A 27,500-nucleotide genomic window follows, 5' to 3' on the forward strand; every position below is an offset into this window, starting at 1 on the left:
GTAGTGCGGGTCTGTCGCTCTCTCTCCCTCATGTGTAGTGCGGGGTCTGTCGCTCTCTCTCCCTCATGTGTAGTGCGGGGTCTGTCGCTCTCTCTCCCCCATGTGTAGTGCGGGGTCTGTCGCTCTCTCTCCCTCATGTGTAGTGCGGGGTCTGTCGCTCTCTCTCCCTCATGTGTAGTGCGGGGTCTGTCGCTCTCTCTCCTCATGTGTAGTGCGGGGTCTGTCGCTCTCTCTCCCTCATGTGTAGTGCGGGGTCTGTCGCTCTCTCTCCCCCATGTGTAGTGCGGGGTCTGTCGCTCTCTCTCCCTCATGTGTAGTGCGGGGTCTGTCGCTCTCTCTCCCTCATGTGTAGTGCGGGGTCTGTCGCTCTCTCTCCCCCATGTGTAGTGCGGGGTCTGTCGCTCTCTCTCCCTCATGTGTAGTGCGGGGTCTGTCGCTCTCTCTCCCTCATGTGTAGTGCGGGGTCTGTCGCTCTCTCTCCCTCATGTGTAGTACGGGGTCTGTCGCTCTCTCTCCCCCATGTGTAGTGCGGGGTCTGTCGCTCTCTCTCCCTCATGTGTAGTGCGGGGTCTGTCGCTCTCTCTCCCTCATGTGTAGTGCGGGGTCTGTCGCTCTCTCTCCCTCATGTGTAGTGCGGGGTCTGTCGCTCTCTCTCCCTCATGTGTAGTGCGGGGTCTGTCGCTCTCTCTCCCCATGTGTAGTGCGGGGTCTGTCGCTCTCTCTCCCTCATGTGTAGTGCGGGGTCTGTCGCTCTCTCTCCCTCATGTGTAGTGCGGGGTCTGTCGCTCTCTCTCCCTCATGTGTAGTGCGGGGTCTGTCGCTCTCTCTCCCCATGTGTAGTGCGGGGTCTGTCGCTCTCTCTCCCTCATGTGTAGTGCGGGGTCTGTCGCTCTCTCTCCCCCATGTGTAGTGCGGGGTCTGTCGCTCTCTCTCCCTCATGTGTAGTGCGGGGTCTGTCGCTCTCTCTCCCTCATGTGTAGTGCGGGGTCTGTCGCTCTCTCTCCCTCATGTGTAGTGCGGGGTCTGTCGCTCTCTCTCCCTCATGTGTAGTGCGGGGTCTGTCGCTCTCTCTCCCTCATGTGTAGTGCGGGGTCTGTCGCTCTCTCTCCCCATGTGTAGTGCGGGGTCTGTCGCTCTCTCTCCCTCATGTGTAGTGCGGGGTCTGTCGCTCTCTCTCCCTCATGTGTAGTGCGGGGTCTGTCGCTCTCTCTCCCTCATGTGTAGTGCGGGGTCTGTCGCTCTCTCTCCCTCATGTGTAGTGCGGGGTCTGTCGCTCTCTCTCCCTCATGTGTAGTGCGGGGTCTGTCGCTCTCTCTCCCTCATGTGTAGTGCGGGGTCTGTCGCTCTCTCTCCCTCATGTGTAGTGCGGGGTCTGTCGCTCTCTCTCCCCTCATGTGTAGTGCGGGGTCTGTCGCTCTCTCTCCCTCATGTGTAGTGCGGGGTCTGTCGCTCTCTCTCCCTCATGTGTAGTGCGGGGTCTGTCGCTCTCTCTCCCCCATGTGTAGTGCGGGGTCTGTCGCTCTCTCTCCCTCATGTGTAGTGCGGGGTCTGTCTCTCTCTCTCCCTCATGTGTAGTGCGGGGTCTGTCGCTCTCTCTCCCCCATGTGTAGTGCGGGGTCTGTCGCTCTCTCTCCCCCATGTGTAGTGCGGGGTCTGTCGCTCTCTCTCCCTCATGTGTAGTGCGGGGTCTGTCGCTCTCTCTCCCCCATGTGTAGTGCGGGGTCTGTCGCTCTCTCTCCCTCATGTGTAGTGCGGGGTCTGTCGCTCTCTCTCCCTCATGTGTAGTACGGGGTCTGTCGCTCTCTCTCCCCCATGTGTAGTGCGGGGTCTGTCGCTCTCTCTCCCTCATGTGTAGTGCGGGGTCTGTCTCTCTCTCTCCCTCATGTGTAGTGCGGGGTCTGTCGCTCTCTCTCCCTCATGTGTAGTGCGGGGTCTGTCGCTCTCTCTCCCTCATGTGTAGTGCGGGGTCTGTCGCTCTCTCTCCCTCATGTGTAGTGCGGGGTCTGTCGCTCTCTCTCCCTCATGTGTAGTGCGGGGTCTGTCGCTCTCTCTCCCTCATGTGTAGTGCGGGGTCTGTCGCTCTCTCTCCCTCATGTGTAGTGCGGAGTCTGTCGCTCTCTCTCCCTCATGTGTAGTGCGGGGTCTGTCGCTCTCTCTCCCTCATGTGTAGTGCGGGGTCTGTCGCTCTCTCTCTCTCATGTGTAGTGCGGGGTCTGTCGCTCTCTCTCTCTCATGTGTAGTGCGGGGTCTGTCGCTCTCTCTCCCTCATGTGTAGTGCGGGGTCTGTCGCTCTCTCTCCCCCATGTGTAGTGCAGGGTCTGTCGCTCTCTCTCCCTCATGTGTAGTGCGGGGTCTGTCGCTCTCTCTCCCCCATGTGTAGTGTGGGGTCTGTCGCTCTCTCTCCCTCATGTGTAGTGCGGGGTCTGTCGCTCTCTCTCCCTCATGTGTAGTGCGGGGTCTGTCGCTCTCTCTCCCTCATGTGTAGTGCGGGGTCTGTCGCTCTCTCTCCCCCATGTGTAGTGCAGGGTCTGTCGCTCTCTCTCCCTCATGTGTAGTGCGGGGTCTGTCGCTCTCTCTCCCCCATGTGTAGTGTGGGGTCTGTCGCTCTCTCTCCCTCATGTGTAGTGCGGGGTCTGTCGCTCTCTCTCCCTCATGTGTAGTGCGGGGTCTGTCGCTCTCTCTCCCTCATGTGTAGTGCGGGGTCTGTCGCTCTCTCTCCCTCATGTGTAGTGCGGGGTCTGTCGCTCTCTCTCCCTAATGTGTAGTGCAGGGTCTGTCGCTCTCTCTCCCTCATGTGTAGTGCAGGGTCTGTCTCTCTCTCTCCCTCATGTGTAGTGCGGGGTCTGTCGCTCTCTCTCCCCCATGTGTAGTGCGGGGTCTGTCGCTCTCTCTCCCTCATGTGTAGTGCGGGGTCTGTCGCTCTCTCTCCCTCATGTGTAGTGCGGAGTCTGTCGCTCTCTCTCCCTCATGTGTAGTGCGGGGTCTGTCGCTCTCTCTCCCTCATGTGTAGTGCAGGGTCTGTCTCTCTCTCTCCCTCATGTGTAGTGCGGGGTCTGTCGCTCTCTCTCCCCCATGTGTAGTGCGGGGTCTGTCGCTCTCTCTCCCTCATGTGTAGTGCGGGGTCTGTCGCTCTCTCTCCCTCATGTGTAGTGCGGGGTCTGTCGCTCTCTCCCTCATGTGTAGTGCGGGGTCTGTCGCTCTCTCCCTCATGTGTAGTGCGGGGTCTGTCGCTCTCTCTCCCCCTCATGTGTAGTGCGGGGTCTGTCGCTCTCTCCCTCATGTGTAGTGCGGGGTCTGTCGCTCTCTCCCTCATGTGTAGTGCGGGGTCTGTCGCTCTCTCTCCTCCATGTGTAGTGCGGGGTCTGTCGCTCTCTCTCCCTCATGTGTAGTGCAGGGTCTGTCTCTCTCTCTCCCTCATGTGTAGTGCGGGGTCTGTCGCTCTCTCTCCCTCATGTGTAGTGCGGGATCTGTCGCTCTCTCTCCCTCATGTGTAGTGCGGGGTCTGTCGCTCTCTCTCCCCCATGTGTAGTGCGGGGTCTGTCGCTCTCTCCCTCATGTGTAGTGCGGGGTCTGTCGCTCTCTCTCCCTCATGTGTAGTGCGGGGTCTGTCGCTCTCTCTCCCCCATGTGTAGTGCGGGGTCTGTCGCTCTCTCCCTCATGTGTAGTGCGGGGTCTGTCGCTCTCTCTCCCTCATGTGTAGTGCGGGGTCTGTCGCTCTCTCTCCCTCATGTGTAGTGCGGGGTCTGTCGCTTTCTCTCCCCCATGTGTAGTGCGGGGTCTGTCGCTCTCTCTCCCCCATGTGTAGTGCGGGGTCTGTCGCTCTCTCCCTCATGTGTAGTGCGGGGTCTGTCGCTCTCTCCCTCATGTGTAGTGCGGGGTCTGTCGCTCTCTCCCTCATGTGTAGTGCGGGGTCTGTCGCTCTCTCCCCCATGTGTAGTGCGGGGTCTGTCGCTCTCTCCCTCATGTGTAGTGCGGGGTCTGTCGCTCTCTCCCCCATGTGTAGTGCGGGGTCTGTCGCTCTCTCCCTCATGTGTAGTGCGGGGTCTGTCGCTCTCTCCCTCATGTGTAGTGCGGGGTCTGTCGCTCTCTCCCTCATGTGTAGTGCGGGGTCTGTCTCTCTCTCCCCCATGTGTAGTGCGGGGTCTGTCGCTCTCTCCCTCATGTGTAGTGCGGGGTCTGTCGCTCTCTCCCCCATGTGTAGTGCGGGGTCTGTCGCTCTCTCCCCTCATGTGTAGTGCGAGGTTTCTTCCTCTCACCTTCTCCTCAGAGCCTGTGTCTCACTGCAGCGTCAGGAGCTGATTTCCTGAGGGGGATGACGTCAAGGGAAAGGGCTGTGCAGAGCTGTGGGCGGGGCAGGTCTGTGGGCGGGGCAGGGCTGTGGGCGGGGCAGAGCTGTGGGCGGGGCAGAGCGGACGGATCCTGACCCTGAGGTGGAGAAGATTCAGCGGCTCCTCATTAGTTCTAGAACTTTCCTCTCAGACTGGATTTTGCCTCCGGTCATTTCTTGGGGCTGCAGCTCGTGACGTGTATATCTCACAGGGAATGGCCTGAAGCTGCAGCACGGGGCTGTGGGGGCTTCTATAAGGAGGGGATATAGGGGGCTACACAGGAGAGGGGGAGGGGCTGTGGGGGCTTCTATAAGGAGGGGATATGGGGGGCTAAACAGGGCAGGGGGAGAGGCTGTGGAGGCTTCTATAAGGAGGGGGATATGGGGGGCTACACAGGGCAGGGGGAGAGGCTGTGGAGGATTCTATAAGGAGGGGGATATGGGGGGCTACACAGGGCAGGGGGAGGGGCTGTGGAGGCTTCTATAAGGAGGGGGATATGGGGGTTACACAGGGCAGAGGGAGGGGCTGTGGAGGCTTCTATAAGGAGGGGATATGGGGGGCTACACAGGGCAGGGGGAGAGGCTGTGGAGGATTCTATAAGGAGGGGGATATGGGGGGCTACACAGGGCAGGGGGAGGGGCTGTGGAGGCTTCTATAAGGAAGGGGATATGGGGGTTACACAGGGCAGGGGGAGGGGCTGTGGAGGCTTCTATAAGGAGGGGGATATGGGGGGCTACACAGGGCAGGGGGAGGGGCTGTGGGGGCTTCTATAAGGAGGGGATATGGGGTGCTACACAGGGCAGGGGGAGGGGCTGTGGAGGCTTCTATAAGGAGGGGGATATGGGGGGGGCTACACAGGGGAGAGGCTGTGGAGGCTTCTATAAGGAGGGGGATATGGGGGCTACACAGGGGAGGGGGAGGGGCTGTGGGGGCTTCTATAAGGAGGGGATATGGGGGCTACACAGGGCAGGGGGAGGGGCTGTGGAGGCTTCTATAAGGAGGGGGATATGGGGGGGGCTACACAGGGCAGGTGGAGAGGCTGTGGAGGCTTCTATAAGGAGGGGATATGGAGGCTACACAGGGCAGAGGGAGAGGCTGTGGAGGCTTCTATAAGGAGGGGGATATGGGGGGGCTACGCAGGGCAGGGGGAGAGGCTGTGGAGGCTTCTATAAGGAGGGGGATATGGGGGGGCTACGCAGGGCAGGGGGAGAGGCTGTGGAGGCTTCTATAAGGAGGGGATATGGAGGCTACACAGGGCAGAGGGAGAGGCTGTGGAGGCTTCTATAAGGGGGGGATATGGGGGGCTACACAGGGCAGGGGGAGAGGCTGTGGAGGCTTCTATAAGGAGGGGGATATGGGGGGGGCTACACAGGGCAGAGGGAGGGTCTGTGGAGGCTTCTATAAGGAGGGGGATATGGGAGGCTACACAGGGCAGAGGGAGGGGCTGTGGAGGCTTCTATAAGGAGGGGGATATGGGGGGGCTACACAGGGCAGGGGGAGGGGCTGTGGAGGCTTCTTTAAGGAGGGGGATATGGGGGTTACACAGGGCAGAGGAAGGGGCTGTGGAGGCTTCTATAAGGAGGGGGATATGGGGGTTACACAGGGCAGAGGGAGGGGCTGTGGAGGCTTCTATAAGGAGGGGGATATGGGGGGGCTACACAGGGCAGGGGGAGGGGCTGTGGAGGCTTCTATAAGGAGGGGATATGGGGGGCTACACAGGGCAGGGGGAGAGGCTGTGGAGGCTTCTATAAGGAGGGGGATATGGGGGTTACACAGGGCAGAGGGAGGGGCTGTGGAGGCTTCTATAAGGAGGGGATATGGGGGGCTACACAGGGCAGGGGGAGAGGCTGTGGAGGCTTTTATAAGGAGGGGGATATGGGGGTTACACAGGGCAGAGGGAGGGGCTGTGGAGGCTTCTATAAGGAGGGGGATATGGGGGGCTACACAGGGCAGAGGGAGGGGCTGTGGAGGCTTCTATAAGGAGGGGGATATGGGGGGCTACACAGGGCAAAGGGAGGGGCTGTGGAGGCTTCTATAAGGAGGGGGATATGGGGGGCTACACAGGGCAGGGGGAGGGGCTGTGGAGGCTTCTATAAGGAGGGGGATATGGGGGGGCTACACAGGGCAGAGGGAGGGGCTGTGGAGGCTTCTATAAGGAGGGGGATATGGGGGGCTACACAGGGCAGAGGGAGGGGCTGTGGAGGCTTCTATAAGGAGGGGGATATGGGGGGCTACACAGGGCAGAGGGAGGGGCTGTGGAGGCTTCTATAAGGAGGGGGATATGGGGGGCTACACAGGGCAGGGGGACGGGCTGTGGAGGCTTCTATAAGGAGGGGGATATGGGGGGCTACACAGGGGAGGGGGAGAGGCTGTGGAGGCTTCTATAAGGAGGGGATATAGGGGGCTACACAGGGCAGGGGGAGTGGCTGTGGAGGCTACTATAAGGAGGGGGATATGGGGGGGCTACACAGGGCAGGGGGAGGGGCTGTGGAGGCTTCTATAAGGAGGGGATATGGGGGATACTCAGGGCAGGGGGAGGGGCTGTGGAGGCTTCTATAAGGAGGGGGCTATGGGGGTCTACACAGGGCAGGAGGAGGGGCTGTGGAGGCTTCTATAAGGAGGGGTATATGGGGGGCTACACAGGGCAGGGGAGAGGCTGTGGAGGCTTCTATAAGGAGGGGGATATGGGGGGGCTACAAAGGGCAGGGGGGGCTGTGGAGGCTTCTATAAGGAGGGGGATATGGGGGGCTACACAGGGCAGGCGGAGGGGCTGTGGAGGCTTCTATAAGGAGGGGGCTATGGGGGGCTACACAGGACAGGGGGAGGGGATGTGGAGGCTTCTATTAGGAGGGGGATATGGGGGGCTACACAGGGCAGGGGAGAGGCTGTGGAGGCTTCGATATGGGGGGGCTACACAGGGCAGGGGGAGGGGCTGTGGAGGCTTCTATAAGGAGGGGGATATGGGGGGCTACACAGGGCAGGGGGAGGGGCTGTGGAGGCTTCTACAAGGAGGGGATATGGGGGGCTACACAGGGCAGGGGAGAGGCTGTGAAGGCTTCTATAAGGAGGGGGATATGGGGGGCTACACAGGGCAGGAGGAGGGGCTGTGGAGGCTTCTATAAGAAGGGGGATATGGGGGGCTACACAGGGCAGGGGGAGGGGCTGTGGAGGCTTCTATAAGGAGAAGGATATGGGGGCTCCACAGGGCAAGGGGAGGGGCTGTGGAGGCTTCTATAAGGAGGGGGATATGGGGGGCTACACAGGGCAGGGGGAGAGGCTGTGGAGGCTTCTATAAGGAGGGGGATATGGGGGGCTACACTGGGGAGGGGCTGTGGAGGCTTCTATAAGGAGGGGGATATGGGGGGCTACACAGGGGAGGGGCTGTGGAGGCTTCTATAAGGAGGGGGGTTATCGGGTCTACACAGGGCAGGGGGAGAGGCAGTGGAGTCTTCTATAAGGAGGGGGATATGGGGGGCTACACAGGGCAGGGGGAGGGGCTGTGGAGGCTTCTATAAGGAGAGGGATATGGGGGGCTACACATGGCAGGGGGAGGGGCTGTGGAGGCTTCTATAAGGAGGGGGATATGCGGGCTCCACAGGGCAAGGGGAGGGGCTGTGGAGGATTCTATAAGGAGGGGATATGGGGAGCTACACGGCAGGTGGAGGTGCTGTGGAGGCTTCTATAAGGAGGGAGATATGGGGTGCTACACAGGGCAGGGGGAGAGGCTGTGGAGGCTTCTGTAAGAAGGGGGGATATGGGGGGCTACACAGGGCAGGGGGAGAGGCTGTGGAGGCTTCTATAAGAAGGGGGTATATGGGGAGCTACACAGGGCAGGGGGAGAGGCTCCACATTGGGAGGCTTGTAGGGAACGAGGCCGAATGGTGGGGGAGAGGCTGCACATTGGAGGGGCTTGCAGGGGGAGAGGCTGCACGTTGCAGGTCGCGCTGGGCAGGAGGCCGTGTTGCACATTAGGGGGATCACACAGTGATTTGTGTTGTGCGTTATTACCGTATTTTTCAGACTTTCGGAATGTTGGGGGAAAGTGGGGTTGTGTCTTATAGTCTGATGGCTGCAAGGAAAGGGGGTGCGGTGGTGGTGGAGCGGGTCATCAGAGGCAGGAGCAGGCTGTAGCAGCCTACCATGACTACGTGGGCCCGCACATTAATCTCAGTTCATATGCACGCCCAACATCCCACCCATCATCTCTCAGTGCTGAAGCCGGCGCTGACGGGTGGGCGGGGTGATGCGCGCATACTAAACAGGCGGCAGCGTGATCACTCCTGGCAACTACAGCCTGGCGTGATCATGTTTGGCTATATTCACTGCCCCCCGTGTGTTATCATCAGCGCGGGGTGCAGTGAATAAGTATACGCTATTATTGTTACTTGTTTGTATATGTACATTAGATGTATATGTATATGATCCTCCTGAATTGTAAAGCGCTGCGGAATATGCTGGCGCTATTGAAATAAAGATTATTATTATTTATTATTATTATTATTACGCTCACCGGTCACCGTTGTCTGCAGCACCGTGATATTTTCCGGTCTGATGTCATCGCTGTGCGCACCGCTCTCCACACACAGGTCAGTGGGCAGGCAGATAGGACATCACAACGCTGCAGACAACGGTGACCGGCTCAACATATGTTAGCAGCGCTGTTGCCTGCACAGACAGGAGGACGAGCGATGCTGTGTGGAGTGAGGAAAGGTGAGTATAAACGTTTATTTTTTTGTGTGCCACAGGATGGGGGCATATAGCAGGATGAGGGCTATACCAGGATGGCGGTATATAGCAGGATGGGGGGGGGCTATACCTGGATAGCGGTATATAGCAGGATGAGGGCTATACCAGGATAGCGGTATATAGCAGGATGAGGGCCGTACCAGGATGGCAGGATAAGAGCACATGCCAGGATGGGGTATATAGCAGGATGAGGGCTATACCAGAATGGCGGTATATAGCAGGATGGGGCTAAACCAGAATGGCGGTATATAGCAGGATGGGGGCTATACCAGGATGGCAGAATAAGAGCACATGCCAGGATGGGGTATATAGCAGGATGAGGGCTATACCAGAATGGCGGTATATAGCAGGATTGGGGCTATACCTGGATGGCAGTATATAGCAGGATGGGGGCTATACAATGATGGCGGTATATAGCAGGATGAGGGCTATAGCAGGATGGCGGTATATAGCAGGATGGGGCTATACCAGAATGGCGGTATATAGCAGGATGGGGGCTATACCAGGATGGCGGTATATAGCAGGATGGGGGCTATACCAGGATGGCAGGATAAGAGCACATGCCAGGATGGGGTATATAGCAGGATGAGGGCTATACCAGAATGGCGGTATATAGCAGGATTGGGGCTATACCTGGATGGCGGTATATAGCAGGATGGGGGCTATACAATGATGGCGGTATATAGCAGGATGAGGGCTATAGCAGGATGGCGGTATATAGCAGGATGGGGCTATACCAGAATGGCGGTATATAGCAGGATGGGGGCTATACCTTGATGGCGGTATATAGCAGGATGGGGGCTATACCAGAATGGCGGTATATAGCAGGATGGGGGCTATACCAGAATGGTGGTATATAGCAGGATGGGGCTATACCAGAATGGCGGTATATAGCAGGATGGGGGCTATACCTGGATGGCGGTATATAGCAGGATAAGGGCTATACCAAGATGAGGGACATATATATATGGATGGGTATCATATACAAGGCAGGAGGATCATTACCAGGATGGGGTACCTTAGTAGAGAATTTGGGGACATTATCTCCTTAAGTGTCAGCAGCACATTTTTTGCTTAAAATTTTATTTTCTTATTTTCCTCCTCTAAAACCAGAGTGTGTCTAAAGCGGGCTTTACACGCTTTGATATATCTAACGAGATGTCGGCGGGGTCACGTCATAAGTGACACACATCCGGCCTCGTTAGTGATATCGTAGCGTGTGACAGCTATGAACGAGAAGAAATACTCACCTCGTTCATCGCTGACACGTCGCTCATTTTCTAAAAATCGCACTTCGATTACCTACACGTACCCGGGGCAGCACACATCGCTCCGTGTGACACCCCGGGAACGATGAACTGCAGCTTACCTGCGTCCCGCCGGCACTGCTGAAGGAAGAAGGTGGGTGGGATGTTACGTCCCGCTCATCTCCGCCCCTCCGCTTCTATTGGCCGGCCGCTGTGTGATGTCGCTGTGACACCGAACTTCCACTTCCTGAAGGGGGAGGGATGTTCGCCGCTCACAGTGAGGTCGTTAGGAAGGTAAGTACATGTGACGGGGGTTACAACATTGTGCGACACGGGCAACAAATTGCCCATGCCGCACAAACGATGAGGGCGGGCGCGATCGCAAATGCGAACACACAATAAATTGTAACATGTAAAGCAGGCTTTATAGTCTGGTGCGTGTTATAGTCCAAAAAATACGGTAATCTTTGTTTTTCATACACAGCTTGTGACTATCGGCACTGGGTGTAATTGCCCCCCGTCGTCCCACCTTAGAGGCGGAGAGAACAGTGCGGTGTAATCCACATCATCCTCCGGTGTCCTCCAATGTATTTAATGAGAGAGGAATTTATGGTAAATGCAGAAGTACAGTTTTTACACCTAAAACGCACGGGACTCGGATACAAGAGATTTTTTCTTTCATTGTCGCCAATGTCCAACATGGCTTAATTCTACGTATTGATTTGTAAAGTTGATTGTTATATACAGTGGAACCTTGGATACGAACATAATCCGTTCTGTGAGTGCTCGTAATCCCAGTTACTCGTATAGCAAAGCAAATATTCCCATAGGAAATAATTGTAAGGCTATGTGCGCACGTTGCGTATTTACATGCAGTTACGCTGCGATCTGCACCGCAGCGTAACTGCATGCGTCCTGCGTCCCCAGCATAATCTATGAAGATTATGCAGGAGCTGTGTGCACGTGGCGTATTAGAGCGCAGCGCTTCGGCTGCTGCCCGAAGCGCGCGTTCTGAGAAGTGACATGTCACTTCTTTTGTGCGTATTGGTTGTAATGTCGGTCTTTCTCTCTGTCTGTCTGTCGGTCTCTGTGTCTCCCTGTCGGTCGGTCTCTCTCTCTCTATCGGTCTATCCCTCTCCCCCCCTCTCATACTCACCGATCAGCTGCACGGCGGTCACACTGCTCCGGCGGCTTCTCCTGCTTTTGAAAATGCCGGCCGCCCATTATTCAATCTCGTATTCACTGCTTCCCCGCCCACCGGCACCTATGATTGGTTGCAGTCAGACACGCCCCCATGCTGAGTGACAGCTGTCTCACTGCAACCAATCACAGCCACCGGTGGGCGGGTCTATGTAGTGCAGTAAAATAAATAAATAATTAAAAAAAAACGGCGTGGGGTCCCCCCCAATTTTGATACCAGCCAGGGTAAAGCCACACGGCTGAAGGCTGGTATTCTCAGGATGGGGAGCCCTACGTTATGGGGCGCCCCCCAGCCTAAAAATATCAGCCAGCAGCCGCCCGGAATTGCCGAATGGATTAAATGCGACAGTCCCGGGACTCTACCCGGCTCATCCAGAACTGCCCTGGTGCGGTGGCAATCTGGGTAATAAGGAGTTAATGGCAGCCCATAGCTGCCACTAAGTCCTAGTTAATCGTTGCAGGCGTCTATGAGACACCCCCAATGATTAACCTGGCGAAAGTAAATAAACACATAAACCCGAAAAATCCTTTATTTGAAATAAAAGACAAAAACCACCCTCTTTCACCACTTTATTAAAATCCCCAAACACACCTCCAGGTCTGGCGTAATCCAGAGGTCCCGCGACGCATCCAGCTCTGCTACATGATGCTGACCGGAGCGGCAGTACAACCGCTCCTGTCCGCTCCATGCAGAAACTGAAGTGAGTCGCGCTGTCAGCGGGGATGTCACTGAGGTAATGTCAGGATGTGTGCGGTGATGTTGGGATGTGTGCGGGGATGTCGGAGGTAATGTCGGGATGTGTGCAGGAATGTCAGGATGTAGGCGGTAATGTCGGGATGTGTGCGGGAATGTCGGGATGTGTGCGGGAATGTCGGCATGTGTGCGGGAATGTCGGCGTTAATGTCAGGATGTGTGCGGGAATGTCGGGATGTGTGCGGGGATGTCGGCGGTAATGTCAGGATGTGTGCGGGAATGTCGGGATGTGTGCGGGGATGTAGGCGGTAATGTCGGGATGTGTGCGGGAATGTCGGGATGTGTGCGGGAATGTAGGCGGTAATGTCAGGATGTGTGTGGGAATGTGGGGATGTCGGCGGTAATGTCAGGATGTGTGCAGGAATGTCAGGATGTGTGCGGGGATGTAGGCGGTAATGTCGGGATGTGTGCGGGGACGTCTCTCAGGTTACCCGCGGCCACAGGTCTCGGGTGGAGGACTCGAGCTGGCCGCGGTAACCTGAGTGACGGCACCGGTGATTGCGTGGCTCACTGCAGTCACTCAGATTTGTGGTCACAGGTGAGTCCTTCACCTGTGACCGCAAATCAAGCCGCGGCACACGCACAGAGCCCCGCGATCACAATGAAGTCGGGTGAAGTTCACCCAAGTTCATTCTGATCGCACGGCTGTCTCCCGCAGCCAGCCATGTGCTCTTTTTGACATTCCGATCCCAGTCGGCTCTGCTGCAAGTCTATGGGGATGCAGCAGAGCCGAGTGGGACCGCACTGTCAAAAATGTGTGCTCTGGATGCTTTTCCCATGGCACGCATGAATTCTGCAGGAATGTGCGCACGTTGCGTTCTGCCGAAGGTGTCACAGAACGCAGCTTTTCGGCTGCGTTATGAGACGCACCTGCAGTGATTATTTTATGCTGCGTAATAGAACGCAACGTGCGCACATAGCTTAACGCAGACAATTTGCTCCACAACTTGTAGCAATGTCCTATCCTGGTCCCCTATTGTGCCATTGTACACACACACACACACACACACATGTTCTCACCTGTCCTCGGTTGCCTCGGGGGCCTCTTCCCTGGTTCTTGCAGTCCACAGGCATGTGGACCCGTTAACGATCGCGGCTGATGCAGGGGCTGCCGCTGTCAGCGCTTCAGCAGTTGACATCATACGCATAAGCTGCTTGCCTGTGATTGGCCAGCGCTCTGCCTTTGGGAATACAGTGCAGAGAGAGCTGACACTGCTCTGAAATGAAGCAAAGACAGCAGCAGCCCCTGCACCTGCTGCGATCGTTAGCGGATCCATGTGCCTGGGGGCCACGAGAAACAGCCAGAGCGGGTCACAGCGCGGGGAAAGTACAGAACCGGAAGTGTGTGAGGGGAGTATTTGCTTGTATAGCAAATCATTGCTCATAAACAGAGTTACAAATTTGCAACCAGCTTTGCTTGTCATGCAAAATACTCGCAAACCGGGTTACTCGTAATCTAAGGATCCACTGAATTTTTATCCCCGACCTACTGTCTCCTTCCCATTACCCTGTAGACTGTGAGCCCCCGAGGGCCGGGCCCGCTCCCCTCTGTACCCATCTGTCAGTGTTATATATTTGTATCCCCGACCTTCTGTCTCCTCCCCATTACCCTGTAGACTGTGAGCCCCCGAGGGCAGGGCCCGCTCCCCTCTGTACTCGTCTGTCAGTGTTATATATTTGTATCCCCGTCCTACTGTCTCCTTCCCATTACCCTGTAGACTGTGAGCCCCCGAGGGCTGGGTCCGCTCCCCTCTGTACCCGTCTGTCAGGGTTATATATTTGTATCCCCGACCTACTGTCTCCTCCCCATTACCCTGTAGACTGTGAGCCCCTGAGGGCAGGGTCCGCTCCCCTCTGTACCCGTCTGTCAGTGTTATATATTTGTATCCCCGACCTTCTGTCTTCTCCCCATTACCCTGTAGACTGTGAGCCCCCGAGGGCAGGGTCCGCTCCCCTCTGTACCCGTCTGTCAGTGTTATATATTTGTATCCCCGCCCTTCTGTCTCCTTCCCATTACCCTGTAGACTGTGAGCCCCCGAGGGCTGGGCCCGCTCTCCTCTGTACCCGTCTGTCAGGGTTATATATTTGTATCCCCGACCTACTGTCTCCTCCCCATTACCCTGTAGACTATGAGCCCCCGAGGGCAGGGTCCGCTCCCCTCTGTACCCGTCTGTCAGTGTTATATATTTGTATCCCCGACCTTCTGTCTCCTCCCCATTACCCTGTAGACTGTGAGCCCCCGAAGGCAGGGTCCGCTCCCCTCTGTACCCGTCTGTCATTGTTATATATTTGTATCCCCGACCTTCTGTCTCCTCCCCATTACCCTGTAGACTGTGAGCCCCCGAAGGCAGGGTCCGCTCCCCTCTGTACCCGTCTGTCATTGTTATATATTTGTATCCCCGACCTTCTGTCTCCTCCCCATTCCCCTGTAGACTGTGAGCCCCCGAGGGTCGGGCCCGCTCCCCTCTGTAACCGTCTGTCAGTGTTATATATTTGTATCCCCGACCTTCTGTCTCCTCCCCATTACCCTGTAGACTGTGAGCCCCCGAGGGCAGGGTCCGCTCCGATCTGTACCCGTCTGTCAGTGTTATATATTTGTATCCCCGACCTTCTGTCTCCTCCCCATTACCCTGTACACTGTGAGCCCCCGAGGGCAGGGCCCGCTCCCCTCTGTACCCGTCTGTCAGTGTTATATATTTGTATCCCCGACCTACTGTCTCCTCCGCATTACCCTGTAGACTGTGAGCCCCTGAGGGCAGGGTCCGCTCCCCTCTGTACCCGTCTGTCAGTGTTATATATTTGTATCCCCGACCTACTGTCTCCTCCCCATTACCCTGTAGACTGTGAGCCCCCGAGGGCAGGGTCCGCTCCCCTCTGTACCCGTCTGTCAGTGTTATATATTTGTATCCCCGACCTACTGTCTCCTCCGCATTACCCTGTAGACTGTGAGCCCCCGAGGGCAGGGTCCGCTCCCCTCTGTACCCGTCTGTCAGGATTGGTTTAGTCACTGTAATTTATATCTGTATTTTGTGTGTAGCCCGTTCCCATGTACAGGATGGAATCAGTGGTTCTCTATAAATAATAATAAAATGTATGAATATATTTCCTTTTTGTTAGAATTATTGATACTTGTGTTAATAAACCTGATTTAGAGGTCGGTGCTGAATGTTCATTTCTATAGTTATAGAACTCGGTGTGGCATTAGTGATCAGTCACTGCCGGCTGGATCTGTATCGGGCTGCGGTCACACATTGCCGGCTGGATCTGTATCGGGCTGCGGTCACACATTGCCGGCTGGATCTGTATCGGGCTGCGGTCACACATTGCCGGCTGGATCTGTATCGGGCTGCGGTCACACCTTGCTGTAGGTAGTTTCCTCTACAGCTCGCACAGTCCTCACATGTAGACCCCACTATATTGTTCAGATCGCACTGACAATTTATTTTCTGTCTTCAGCAGCCCCCTGATCCTCACTTATGCCCCCCAGTTTTTAGGCCCTCTGGTCTGGGGGCCCGGTCTTTTGACAGCTAATATTGGCACCTGCTCTTTATGGTGGGTGTGTCGCGGGCGGGGAGGAGGGTGTCAGCACACCGCGCTCACCCCTCTGCTCGGGTCCGGCTGCTGCTCAGTGGTGGCTCGAGCGATGGGCCGGATCCCAGGGGCTGTCTCAAGCGGCACTCTTCGCCCGTGAGTGAAAGGGGATGTTGTTGGGGTGATGGGGATTGTTACAGTTCGTGACGCCACCCACGGTTGTGGTGATTTCACCACCGCTGCTCAATGCGGGGGTCCCGGGGATGGTGATGCGGAGCAGCCAGGTGTTGCGTTGCCCCTCCGTGGGCAGGGGTTGGTGATCCCGGGGCCCGGTGATGGGTTTGTGTGGTGCGGGGCCTGGTGGGCGCAGGGACGCGGGGGCCGCGCTGTGCCTTGCGGCACTGTGATACTCACTCAGCCTGAGACACGGACACAGTTTGTACGGTAAACCAAACGGCTGGTAGGACGGTCCCACAGACGGCTGCACCTGCACTCCCGGTAGGTGACGGTAACGTCCCTCTTCCCTGCACCTTTGTTGACTTGTGGTAGCGGTGGATTCCCTCCGGTTACCCGCTCCCCGACTACAATCTGGGCCGGAGGAGCTCTACACTTTGCCCGCAGGCGCTGGCCCTGAGAAACTGGTGCCTTGGCGGTGGCGGTGTCTCTCTGCTTCAGGTTGAGCTGTTGCCTTCAATCGGGACTTGGTTGCTGGGGGATCTGCGTCCCCTTCACTGACGGATTCGGCAAATTTGGCGACTCCTAGCCTTGCCGGGGTCCGAGAGGCCCCTGCCCTGGTGCTGACTGTCCTTCGGAACACTGCTCCAGACCACCGGGCACACAGCCAACGGGGTCCTTCCAGGAACTTCCGAACTGTCCCACTCCAGACGGTTACGGCCGTCGCTGACCTTGCTGATCTGGCCCTACACAAAGCTGGACCCTTCAGGCTTTCCTTCCTTCTTGTCACCTCACTTGCTTTCCTCCTTTTTCCACCTTTCTTCCTTCTGCTTTCACTTTTCTGTTTACTGTAGCCCTCACCGGCTACTCCTCTTGGTTGTTTACTCTCCTCTGTCCCTCACTGGACTTCACTCTTGCCCTGCCTGGGCTAATCTGCCTGGTTTCCTCCCTCCTCCAGAGCTGTGACCTCCTTGGTGGGCGGAGCCAACCGCCTGGCCCACCCCCTGGTGTGGACCATCAGCCTCTGGAAGAAGGCAACAAGGATTTGTAGTTTAGCTGTGATGTTCCTACCTGGAGTGTGGGGTGTGGTGGTGTTGTGACCTGTGACCCCTGGCTTGCCCAGGGCGTCACATTCCCCCTTAGCAAAATGCAGACCGTCCGCGGGCTGCCGTCCTACACCGGTTTTATTTTTCTGGAAAAGGGGTAACAAGGTTAAGCAAACATGAAAACATTTTTAATAACTTCTTCCCAAGACGGGAGGCACATTTACTTAAACGTTTCAACGGTTGACGGTTACGGTTTTCCGCTCTCTCCCACCCAAGTAACCTGGCCCTGATGCTGCCCCTAAAACCCAGGCAGCACCCCTTGACCCACAGTCCAGCACACGGTACCCGAGCGGGATCTGTCCTTCCCTCCAGAGGGTAGCCACCGGTTCCTTTGGTGGCTGGGCCCTAGCCTGCTCTGCTCAGGGCCCTCCCTCCAACCTGCCTCTCCGGAGGCGGCATTGCGGAAAACGGTAACGGTAACCAACATATTTACAAGCCACTAACGTCTGTGGTTGCCCTGCAAGTTCACGGGCTTGTCCATGGATAGTTCCCATGCATTTTAAACGGTCCCCACGGGGACAACGGTGCCGGCTCCAGCCGGTTCAATCAAGCAGATAATCAGGTAACTGTTCGGTTCCATTTTCAATCATCTTTCAACCTTTCAAAACTCTTTCAAACAAACAAAGTGGTGGTCCCAACGGGGGCTGTGCAGCGGCACTTCGCTGCCTTTTGCGGCTCAGCAGTCCATTCTCACTCGTGGGGCTCTAGTGCCACCTTCACATGGTGCACCGCTCTGGACCCCAATGGTAGCTTGCTGCAGGCGATCTTCTTCCATATACATGCGGGCATGCACATCCGCTCTACACCCCTCTCGGGCATCGATCTCCCTGCGCAGCTGCTGTTGCCGCCGCTCCCAGCCGGGAGTACTTTCTGTTTGCTCCGGTTCAGCTGATAAGGTCGTAATTTAGGTTGATGCAATCTAATCATGCATCCCTCTTAAACTGTCTGCAGTCCAAATTATGAGTCACTCGTGGTAGCATGCATTACCCTCTCTTTCGCTCACACCAGAGAGACGTACTCAGATATGAATAGAAAGTAAGACTGATTTATTTCCGGAAGTGTTACAAATATATATAACCTTATTGGCTAGGTGCCAAGAATACGTAACACGTCTCCTATTGGATAAAGTAGAACAGCTTATTCTGTGATATACAATTTACTGTAATGTGCTTGGTTCCTCATTTATATTAAGCAATGTCAGCATTATTCACTTGTCACAAGAATAGCCCAGACTGTCTGTCTGAGTCTTATGCCAAGAGATATGTGGGGTACAGTTCAAACAACATCTTAAATCTTGTTCTTTATGGATATCTCCATGTAACTCCTATATACTCATAATAATGATAATCACATCCCTAACAGTCCCCCCTTTGGAGATAGCCAAAAAGTCTTTCCTTACGTTTCCAGGTCTATTGATCTGTCCTAATGCTGATGGTTACCTCACTCACATACGAGATACCCCATCCCTTGTGGATGAATCTCCCCACCCAACAGACTATGCATAGGAAGCCAGATCCTGACCGTGTTCTCTAGACTGTCCTCATGGCTATGTTCCCCTGGCCCACGTTATTCAGGAAGGGGGAACGTGGCACTAGTCCTTTAATTGGCTAATATTTATCAGGGTTGGGTTCACTCAGAGTCTTATGCTCCTCAGTCCTCAGGCGGTAATGGTGGGACATCAAAGGTGGGATGTAGAGTCGTCTTCCAGTCCACATGCTTAGATATCATCATCCTGGCACAAAGTATCGGGTAGAAGAGGGAAGACAGCCATCTCCTGGTCTCAGGCAGGTCCGACATCTCTTTGTAGTGGAATGCATGGATCTTCGTCCGAAAGAAAAAGAGTGAGGGAAGAGAGAGAGAAAGAGAGAAAGATTGAGAAGAGATGGAGAGAGAGAGAGGAAAAGAGAAAAGAGAGAGGAAAAGAGAGAGGAAAAGAGGAGAGAGAAAAAGAAAAGAGAGAGAAATCTAGATCTGGTTGGATCTGGAGGAGAAAACTTCAAAAACGTGTATTAGGCAAATGTTTAAACAAACAACAAGCTTAGTTGAAGTATCTGGCGCTACTTCTAAACAGGATTTCATAGGGTCTCAACCTAGTGATCCCTGCTGAGGTGTGTCTGACACTGAACAATTCAAGGGGAAGACTCTCATGCCCTTGCCTTCTACACTGCCCCATCCTCCCAACCTTCCCTCTATTCTGTGGCTGGTATGGGGTGTGTAGAGTCAGTTCTGTGTCTAAGGCCTGCCATATCTCATTGGCTGGCAGTGAAAGCAGGTCACTAGCCACTTTCTATGGTCTCCGGGAGCCCGCAGCTGCACCCTATCTCAGTCCTCTTCTTCTGGGACTTGCTCTTGTAGGGTCAGGACAACGTTTTCCCAAGACTTTCCATCCTTCCTTTCTTCTTCACATCTGGGTCATTCGAAAAGCACAGATTGACTGACTGTTTCTCTCGTAAGTGGTCTTGGGGCTTCTTTGGATGTTCTGTCAGTGAGGGCACTTCTTACTGCTTCCCTTGACTCCTCCAATGTAGGCCTCAACCCTGCTCACCGCGACTCTGTCTGGCAATAGCAAAGCTTCCATCCGTTCTTCTATGGCCTCATGGCGGCGTACAGTTCCATTGTCAGTGATCAAGTCTCTTATCCTCCACAGAGTAGATGCTGGCTGCCATCTTGCAGGCTTCAGCGAGAGCACATACATCTGCTTCTTTACAGACAGGCATGCGGGTAGCGACTGCTCTATCAGCACAGCGTCTTCTGCTACCAGCACCATACCCATGTGGAACCGTCCTCTTGATGCACATCTTGATCCATCCGCAAAGATGTTAAGTCAGGGTCCAAAGGTGTATCCGTCACGGTATCGAATCCAGAGTTTCAGCTATGCCAGAGTCGACTACCTCTTCCACCAAGGTGTCAGAGGTGGGACACTCCCCCCTTGGAAGAGGGAGAAGTTCAGCAGGATTAAGGACCGCACACCGGGAGTTGGTGACTTTGTCAGGGAGCAGTGATGTCATACGGGCACTGATCTTCAACTGGTGCTTTAGGTAGGTGTTCAATCTGGCTGAGTAGTGTTCAAAGGACTGCTATCTTCCTCCATTGCAAACATGTAGAATGACTTCTGGGCTGGAGATGACATGATTATACTCTTCAGGTGACTGTAACTGTAACTCAGGTGACTGTGACTGTAGCTCAGATGACTGACTGTAACTCAGGTGTTACCAGCTGTAGTTGTTTGCATATGGGCTCTCGGAGACCTGATACAAAGGACTATACCCAGGTTTGTAAGAAAGAGCAATGGGTGTAACTTTGGGGTCAGGAGAACACTGAAATTCTAAAAACTAAGACTCCCTAAAACCCCGGGAAAAGAGAAAATAGCACAAGAGGGTTTGGAAACTACCAAGCAGCACCCCCTGACTACATCTAAACAACTAGGAAAAAGCAGTGGAGCGTATCTACTCTACCTCTCCTGTGCTGACCCTGTAACTGGGGGCCCTGCACTCTCCCTCATCCCGACGGTAGACCTGATGGTGGTCAGGGTCGGGCCTCCAGCGTATCCCTCTCTCCTGTCAGACCCTGCAAACTAAGACACAAAGGATTACTGGGTGCTGTCAACGAAAACTCTAATATATACCAACTCCTGAAGATCAATGTCCCCTTGGGACCACATGAACCTCCACCCTCTCTATCAGGGAACTCTTGTGCAAGACACCAGGCAGGATAACATACAAGTGAAAATAACTCAAAACCAGGCTAAGCAGCAACTGCCATAGGCAGAAAAATATTCACTGTCCACCAGGACTAATAGTGAGCAGTCTATATGGTCTAGACTGTATACTAGATACAGCAAAAACAAAACATGCAAAAGTGAAGGGAAAAGGTTTACACAGGACTATCAGCAATAACCTCTGCTAAGGTTCATGAGTGGGAACACAATGGAGAAAAAACTGCATATATTACCAAAAATGGAGTGTGTGTTTCAGGTCCCTGTCTCCCCCCTCTGCAGTCCCTGCTATGTCAGCAATAAACAGAGCAGTGGCTGTGGCTGCTGAAACAAAAATGGGGAACCGGGTGTCGGCTGGACTAAAATGGCGTCTAAAGATGAACTATGTAGTGTCTGAGTTAAAACGTCCACTAAAGATAATTACCGATAAGAAACAGCCGCTAAAAGAGGAAGTAGGTGTTGGCCAAAAATGGCGTCTGAAGAGTCCTGGGAGGGAGTGACATGTATTGAAACATCTACATCCAGGAGGTATTCAATCTGTCACCGGGAATATGGATTATATAGGGACCCCTGGGCTGACCCTGTAACTAGGGACCCTGTACTCGCCCTCATCTCGACGGTAGACCTGATGGTGGTCAGGGCCGAGCCTCCAGCGTATCCCTATCTCCTGTCAGACCCTGCAATAATATCCCCATACCATACCCCACCCAGGGCTGAGCAAAACACAGAGTGACAGAAAGAAATCTACATTCAGAACAGGAATAATGGGGTGGGCTTACGTGGACACAGTGCTCCACAGACAGGTAAAATACACATAGTGCAGTTGCTAGATTCAGAATTACTCATCAATTCTCATCTAGAATTCTCCATTTCAACATACGTGTGTCATTTACAACTAAACTTCACAGAATTTCATTCACAGGACTGAAATGGAAACTAACACTTCCCTGTTTTTTGTTTTGTTTTTTTTCTCCTACGGTGTTTCACACCAAAAACTGCGTACATTATACATAAAACATCTTCCAGTGTCACTTGGGTGATAAGGTACATACACCCTCACTGCAAACCTGGCTCCATTACTGGCCAGAAAGAATCCCCAGCTTTAATCTGGGTGAAAACATCTTTCAGGGAAAACTATATATGAGATATTATGTCAGAGAGAGAATTCACGATATACATACACCTCCATGAGAACGGTCTATCGAATACTCAATAATTCCGATTAAGACCAAAGTTTAGGGGTCTTCCCCAATGTATTCAATTCTAGGTAAGAATACATTGACATCCACTAAAACAAGACCAGTGAGTACGCATACCACGTTCAACTCACTGCTTAGCATGAAAACCGTACCAGGTAACAGTCAGGGCTCTTTCACCCACTTTTTCCTTAACACTGCACCTGTACATCAGGTCCAAGGTATCAAACATCAATTATTGATGACACGTCACTCATAGGTGTATATATCTCAGTGTTCCTTCACAAGGACTGCAGCCTCTTGAGGCTTCCATGTCACATATTTAGGGCGTTCTTGTCTGGGACTATCGGAATAATGGTGCGATGCCATGTGTGGCCTGACGTCCTCAAATAGGACAGCACCTGTGGTTTACCTCTACTAGGGACAGTGTTGGTGGTGGGGTGGATCATTGTTAAATCATTGTCATCTTCCTGACACCCCTCGGTGTCTTCTGCTGCTCCAGCAACAAATAGGCCAGTGGCCTTGGGACTTAAGATGGCCGGAAAAGGGAACTAGGTGCGGCCCAACCTGAAATGACGTCTGGGCAGGCTAGGGAGGGCGTTTGGTGGGCAGGGGGACAAACTACACAAGTCCAACCCTCTGGGGACGACTTATAAGGAGGGGGGCGTTGTTTCCTAATGGGCTTGGCCACTTCCTGAGATGCCATTTTCTGATCTGGTGCAATATAGAAATATCTACTATGCCAATTTTCTATCATCTTTTGACGTTCTATACCATGCCTCAGCATCCATAAGGAGATCTTTATCTTTCAAGATCCCTCGCTTATTTAACAAAACTTGACAGGTGTGGACTGATTAGACCCCATGCTTCAAGGGTATACAACCCAAAACTAACACGTCAATCTGGATGTCTGCTATGCCGTAATCCACTTCCTCTTCTGGACCAGCGATTTTACACATCCACAGTATACACAGAATTTCTATCTCAGTCCACAGACCAGGTTGTCCTACCAGGAAGAGGTGTCACGTGGGTGATAGATACTAAATTCACCCTCACTATATCTTACTTCATGTACCAGCAACCTCTGTTCACACTATATACACCTTATTTGAACGGTCCGTCCAGAACATCAATAATACTGTTTAAAACCAAAGTCAAAAAAGGGATTCTGCCAATGTTCTCCTACCTAGGATCGCAGAGAACATCAAATTCCACCAGATACAGTCAGGGTCACACCATGACGCTGTACCGGCCAAAACCAATCCCCCTATCGTCTCCTCTCTGTGGAAGACCACCAGGATACAGTCAGGACTCTTACCATGACACCTGTACCTGCCCTTTAGATTTATCAATTACTGACTATCAACCGGACACGTTACGTTACCCACCCGTGTATACTCTATATACTCAAACAGAATACTTCAAAGGTACATTTTTTTCCTTTTCTCATAGAATAAACAGCTTCAATATATCAAAGTAGATTCCCGTGACACAACTTCCTCTTTTTGCATAACCCAGTAAGTACGAACCAACAAAGCACATAGAACTTCCTCTTTTTGCAGCCCACCTCGCTGCAAACAAACACAGTGATTAGAGCGATACCAGCAAGTATTCCACCTGCTGCAAATAGACAGACATTTTTACACAGGTAGACACAGGTCAATACAATGACATAACAATAAGGACACTATATACACCATCCAGGTGGCTGATCTCACCTGCAGATATAACCATATATATCCATATATATGTATCCAGCGTATATCACAACTTCCTCATTTTCCTCTACTTTCAACTCAGAGAAAAACGAAACTATAGAACTTCTGCTTTTCTCAAAGAGCAGACAAAAACCACATTACATAAATTACAGACAGCTTAAGGTGAACCTGACCACCTTGGTGTGGGATCTCTTAGGACGGCTTATCTCATGCGAGATGGCGGTCATTAGGTGTCTAGACTGGGACAGCCCAACCCCCCCCTTCGAAATGCAAGTACACGCATGAGGTTTGCAAGGTGAGATTATACAAATGATCTCACCTGCAGCTGGAGTTGCGCAATTCTCCACCTCTCGTGTAGTTGCCTTCCGACTGAAGGTGTCAGCACGGCCGTCCGCCATCCAGAGCTCCGTCCTAAGGTTCGTTGGGCGCCAAATGATAAGGTCGTAATTTAGGTTGATGCAATCTAATCATGCATCCCTCTTAAACTGTCTGCAGTCCAAATTATGAGTCACTCGTGGTAGCATGCATTACCCTCTCTTTCGCTCACACCAGAGAGACGTACTCAGATATGAATAGAAAGTAAGACTGATTTATTTCCGGAAGTGTTACAAATATATATAACCTTATTGGCTAGGTGCCAAGAATACGTAACACTTCCGGAAATAAATCAGTCTTACTTTCTATGGGGGACGGACCCAGCCAGAGTCCCTCCGTGTCGGCTACGACCGGCACCTTCAGTAATGAGGGACCCCGCTGTGACATGGCCTCCTCTGCCTCCTGGCAGCTGCATCCCCGCCGTGCCTCCGGTGCATCTTTGCTGACGGGCTCAGCCTTTGGCTTCTTCCATAGAAGCGGTTCAGGGTGGTCATGATCTTCTGCTGCAGGTCTGTCCGCCGGGGCGGATTGGCAGGGTACCGCTACCGGTGGTGGTGGTAGCGGGCCTAGTGGCGGGGCAGCAGCAGCTAACGTGGGTAGCGGGAGAGGCAGCAGGGTGAACGGGTGTAGGCCGGGCCCCTCAGCCGCAGCGGCCGATCCCTCGGGAATACAGGGACGTGGGTCTCTTACCCATTCCTCCAAATCTTCCTCCACCTCGCATCTCCACACAGCAGCCACCACTTCCACCATGTCGGCCTCCCACTCCTCCAGGAGGAGCTGCATGCGGACCTGCAGACGGCTGCTTAGCTGGGCGGTCCGGACTTCCACCCACGCCGCCATGCCGGGCGCGGGGACCACGGTGTTGTTGGTCGGACTCAGCATCTTTAGCAGCGGCCTCTTCCAGGAACCAATAAATGGCCGCAGGGTCCTGGCGTCCCTGCTTCCACAGCCGCGCTCACATGCGGCCAGCCGCCATTTCGTCCCCCTTAGCTCTTTCCGGCCCCTCCTCTCTTGGGGCGGAGTTTTGGCCTTCGCGCCTCTACTGCTCGAGAAGACGCTCGAGCGGGAACTTTTCGCGCCAAAGATGGCGGCTTCTGCAATTTTTCTGCCGGATACCTCCGGCGGTCACAAGGCGCACCTCTACCAGACGGCAGAGCGGTAGGATCCTGTTCGTGACGCCAAGTTGTCGCGGGCGGGGAGGAGGGTGTCAGCACTGCGCTCACCCCTCTGCTCGGGTCCGGCTGCTGCTCAGTGGTGGCTCGAGCGATGGGCCGGATCCCAGTGGCTGTCTCGAGCGGCACTCCTCGCCCGTGAGTGAAAGGGGATGTTGTTGGGGTGATGGGGATTGTTACAGTTCGTGACGCCACCCACGGTTGTGGTGATTTCACCACCGCTGCTCAATGCGGGGGTCCCGGGGATGGTGATGCGGAGCAGCCAGGTGTTGCGTTGCCCCTCCGTGGGCAGGGGTTGGTGATCCCGGGGCCCGGTGATGGGTTTGTGTGGTGCGGGGCCTGGTGGGAGCAGGGACGCGGGGGGCCGCGCTGTGCCTTGCGGCACTGTGGTACTCACTCAGCCTGAGACACGGACACAGTTTGTACGGTAAACCAAACGGCTGGTAGGACGGTCCCACAGACGGCTGCACCTGCACTCCCGGTAGGTGACGGTAACGTCCCTCTTCCCTGCACCTTTGTTGACTTTTGGTAGCGGTGGATTCCCTCGGTTACCCGCTCCCCGACTACAATCTGGGCTGGAGGAGCTCTACACTTTGCCCGCAGGCGCTGGCCCTGAGAAACTGGTGCCTTGGCGGTGGCGGTGTCTCTCTGCTTCAGGTTGAGCTGTTGCCTTCAATCGGGACTTGGTTGCTGGGGGATCTGCGTCCCCTTCACTGACGGATTCGGCAAATTTGGCGACTCCTAGCCTTGCCGGGGTCCGAGAGGCCCCTGCCCTGGTGCTGACTGTCCTTCGGAACACTGCTCCAGACCACCGGGCACACAGCCAACGGGGTCCTTCCAGGAACTTCCGAACTGTCCCACTCCAGACGGTTACCGCCGTCGCTGACCTTGCTGATCTGGCCCTATACAAAGCTGGACCCTTCAGGCTTTCCTTCCTTCTTGTCACCTCACTTGCTTTCCTCCTTTTTCCACCTTTCTTCCTTCTGCTTTCACTTTTCTGTTTACTTTAGCCCTCACCGGCTACTCCTCTTGGTTGTTTACTCTCCTCTGTCCCTCACTGGACTTCACTCTTGCCCTGCCTGGACTAATCTGCCTGGTTTCCTCCCTCCTCCAGAGCTGTGACCTCCTTGGTGGGCGGAGCCAACCGCCTGGCCCACCCCCTGGTGTGGACCATCAGCCTCTGGAAGAAGGCAACAAGGATTTGTAGTTTAGCTGTGATGTTCCTACCTGGAGTGTGGGGTGTGGTGGTGTTGTGACCTGTGACCCCTGGCTTGCCCAGGGCGTCACAGGTGCATGGTCCCATTTAGGGATATTTCCCTCAAACGCTGACCTCTTTATGCACTTCGCACTTTGCTATAGAAGATTGAATCCAGTATGTGCAGCACTTTATATGGGTCAATCACTTCCTTTTGCTTAATGTTCATTTGTTGTCCCTTGTGTCAGGAATCTGCTTTTAACATATTTCCTTAACCCTTTCACGACCCATGACGTGCATGTGCTTCATGGATCATGTGTGGTTAATCCCTGCAGCCTGCCGTGTGCAGGCCGCGGCGATCCGCGCACATATCAGCTGATTTCAACAGCTGACATGTGTGCCTGCTAGTAGCGAGTGGAATCGTGTTCCACCCGCGACTATTAACCCCTTACATCTCGCTGCCAAAATCTGACAGCGAGCTGTATATGTGCGCCGCCATTACCCAGCCAGATCGGAAGTCATGTGACATGATTTGTGACTTCTGCTGGTTGCCATGGTAGCACAGGGTCATGCGATGACGCCTGTTATCTTGAGTCACTTTCTCTCAATACCGGCAGTGAGAGAAAAGCCACGTATCTGCAGATCTCAGCTATGATCTAGAGAAATGGGAGAGCGATCAGATTGCTGATCATTATAGTCCCTAGGGGGAGTAGTAAAATTTAAAAAAAAATTAAAAATCCTAAAAGTTCAAATCACCCCCCTTTTGCCACATTGAAAATTAAAGGGTTAAAAAATATACACACATTTGGTATCGCCGCGTTCAGAAATGCCCGATCTCTAAAAATATAAAATCAATTAATAAAAAAATTCCTAACGCCAAAATTACGATTTTTGGTTGACACAAATTTTACGGAAAATGCAATAACAGGCGATCAAAATGTAGCAACTGCACAAAAATGGTACCATTAAAAACGTCAGCTCGAGACGCAAAAAATAAGCCATCACTGAGCCATAGATCCTGAAAAATGAGAACACTACGGGTT

General features: G+C 54.0%; 2 protein-coding genes across 3 annotated transcripts in view; one reads left to right on the forward strand and one right to left on the reverse strand.

The window, feature by feature from the left end:
- The window catches only part of LOC142258675 (uncharacterized), a 128,561-nt gene that overhangs the window by 94,723 nt on the left and 6,338 nt on the right, over positions 1 to 27,500 (reverse strand). Inside the window, exon 1 of one of the 2 annotated variants that reach the window (XM_075331302.1) lies at positions 4,257 to 4,319. The exons of the other annotated variant lie outside the window; for it this stretch is intronic. The gene's annotated coding sequence lies outside the window, so the exon portion shown is untranslated. Of the gene's footprint in view, positions 1 to 4,256; positions 4,320 to 27,500 lie in introns of those variants that run through there. 2 annotated transcript variants of the gene reach the window in all.
- Positions 4,397 to 27,500, forward strand: part of LOC142258673 (uncharacterized) — a 333,416-nt gene continuing 310,312 nt past the window's right edge. Inside the window, exons 1-2 of the mRNA XM_075331295.1 lie at positions 4,397 to 4,430; positions 10,806 to 10,933. Of these exons, the coding sequence (XP_075187410.1) occupies positions 10,907 to 10,933 (27 nt within the window). The 5' untranslated portion in view covers positions 4,397 to 4,430; positions 10,806 to 10,906. The remainder of the gene's footprint in view (positions 4,431 to 10,805; positions 10,934 to 27,500) is intronic.

The sequence above is a fragment of the Anomaloglossus baeobatrachus genome (genome assembly GCF_048569485.1).
Source record: "Anomaloglossus baeobatrachus isolate aAnoBae1 chromosome 1 unlocalized genomic scaffold, aAnoBae1.hap1 SUPER_1_unloc_4, whole genome shotgun sequence".
NCBI lineage: Eukaryota > Metazoa > Chordata > Amphibia > Anura > Aromobatidae > Anomaloglossus > Anomaloglossus baeobatrachus.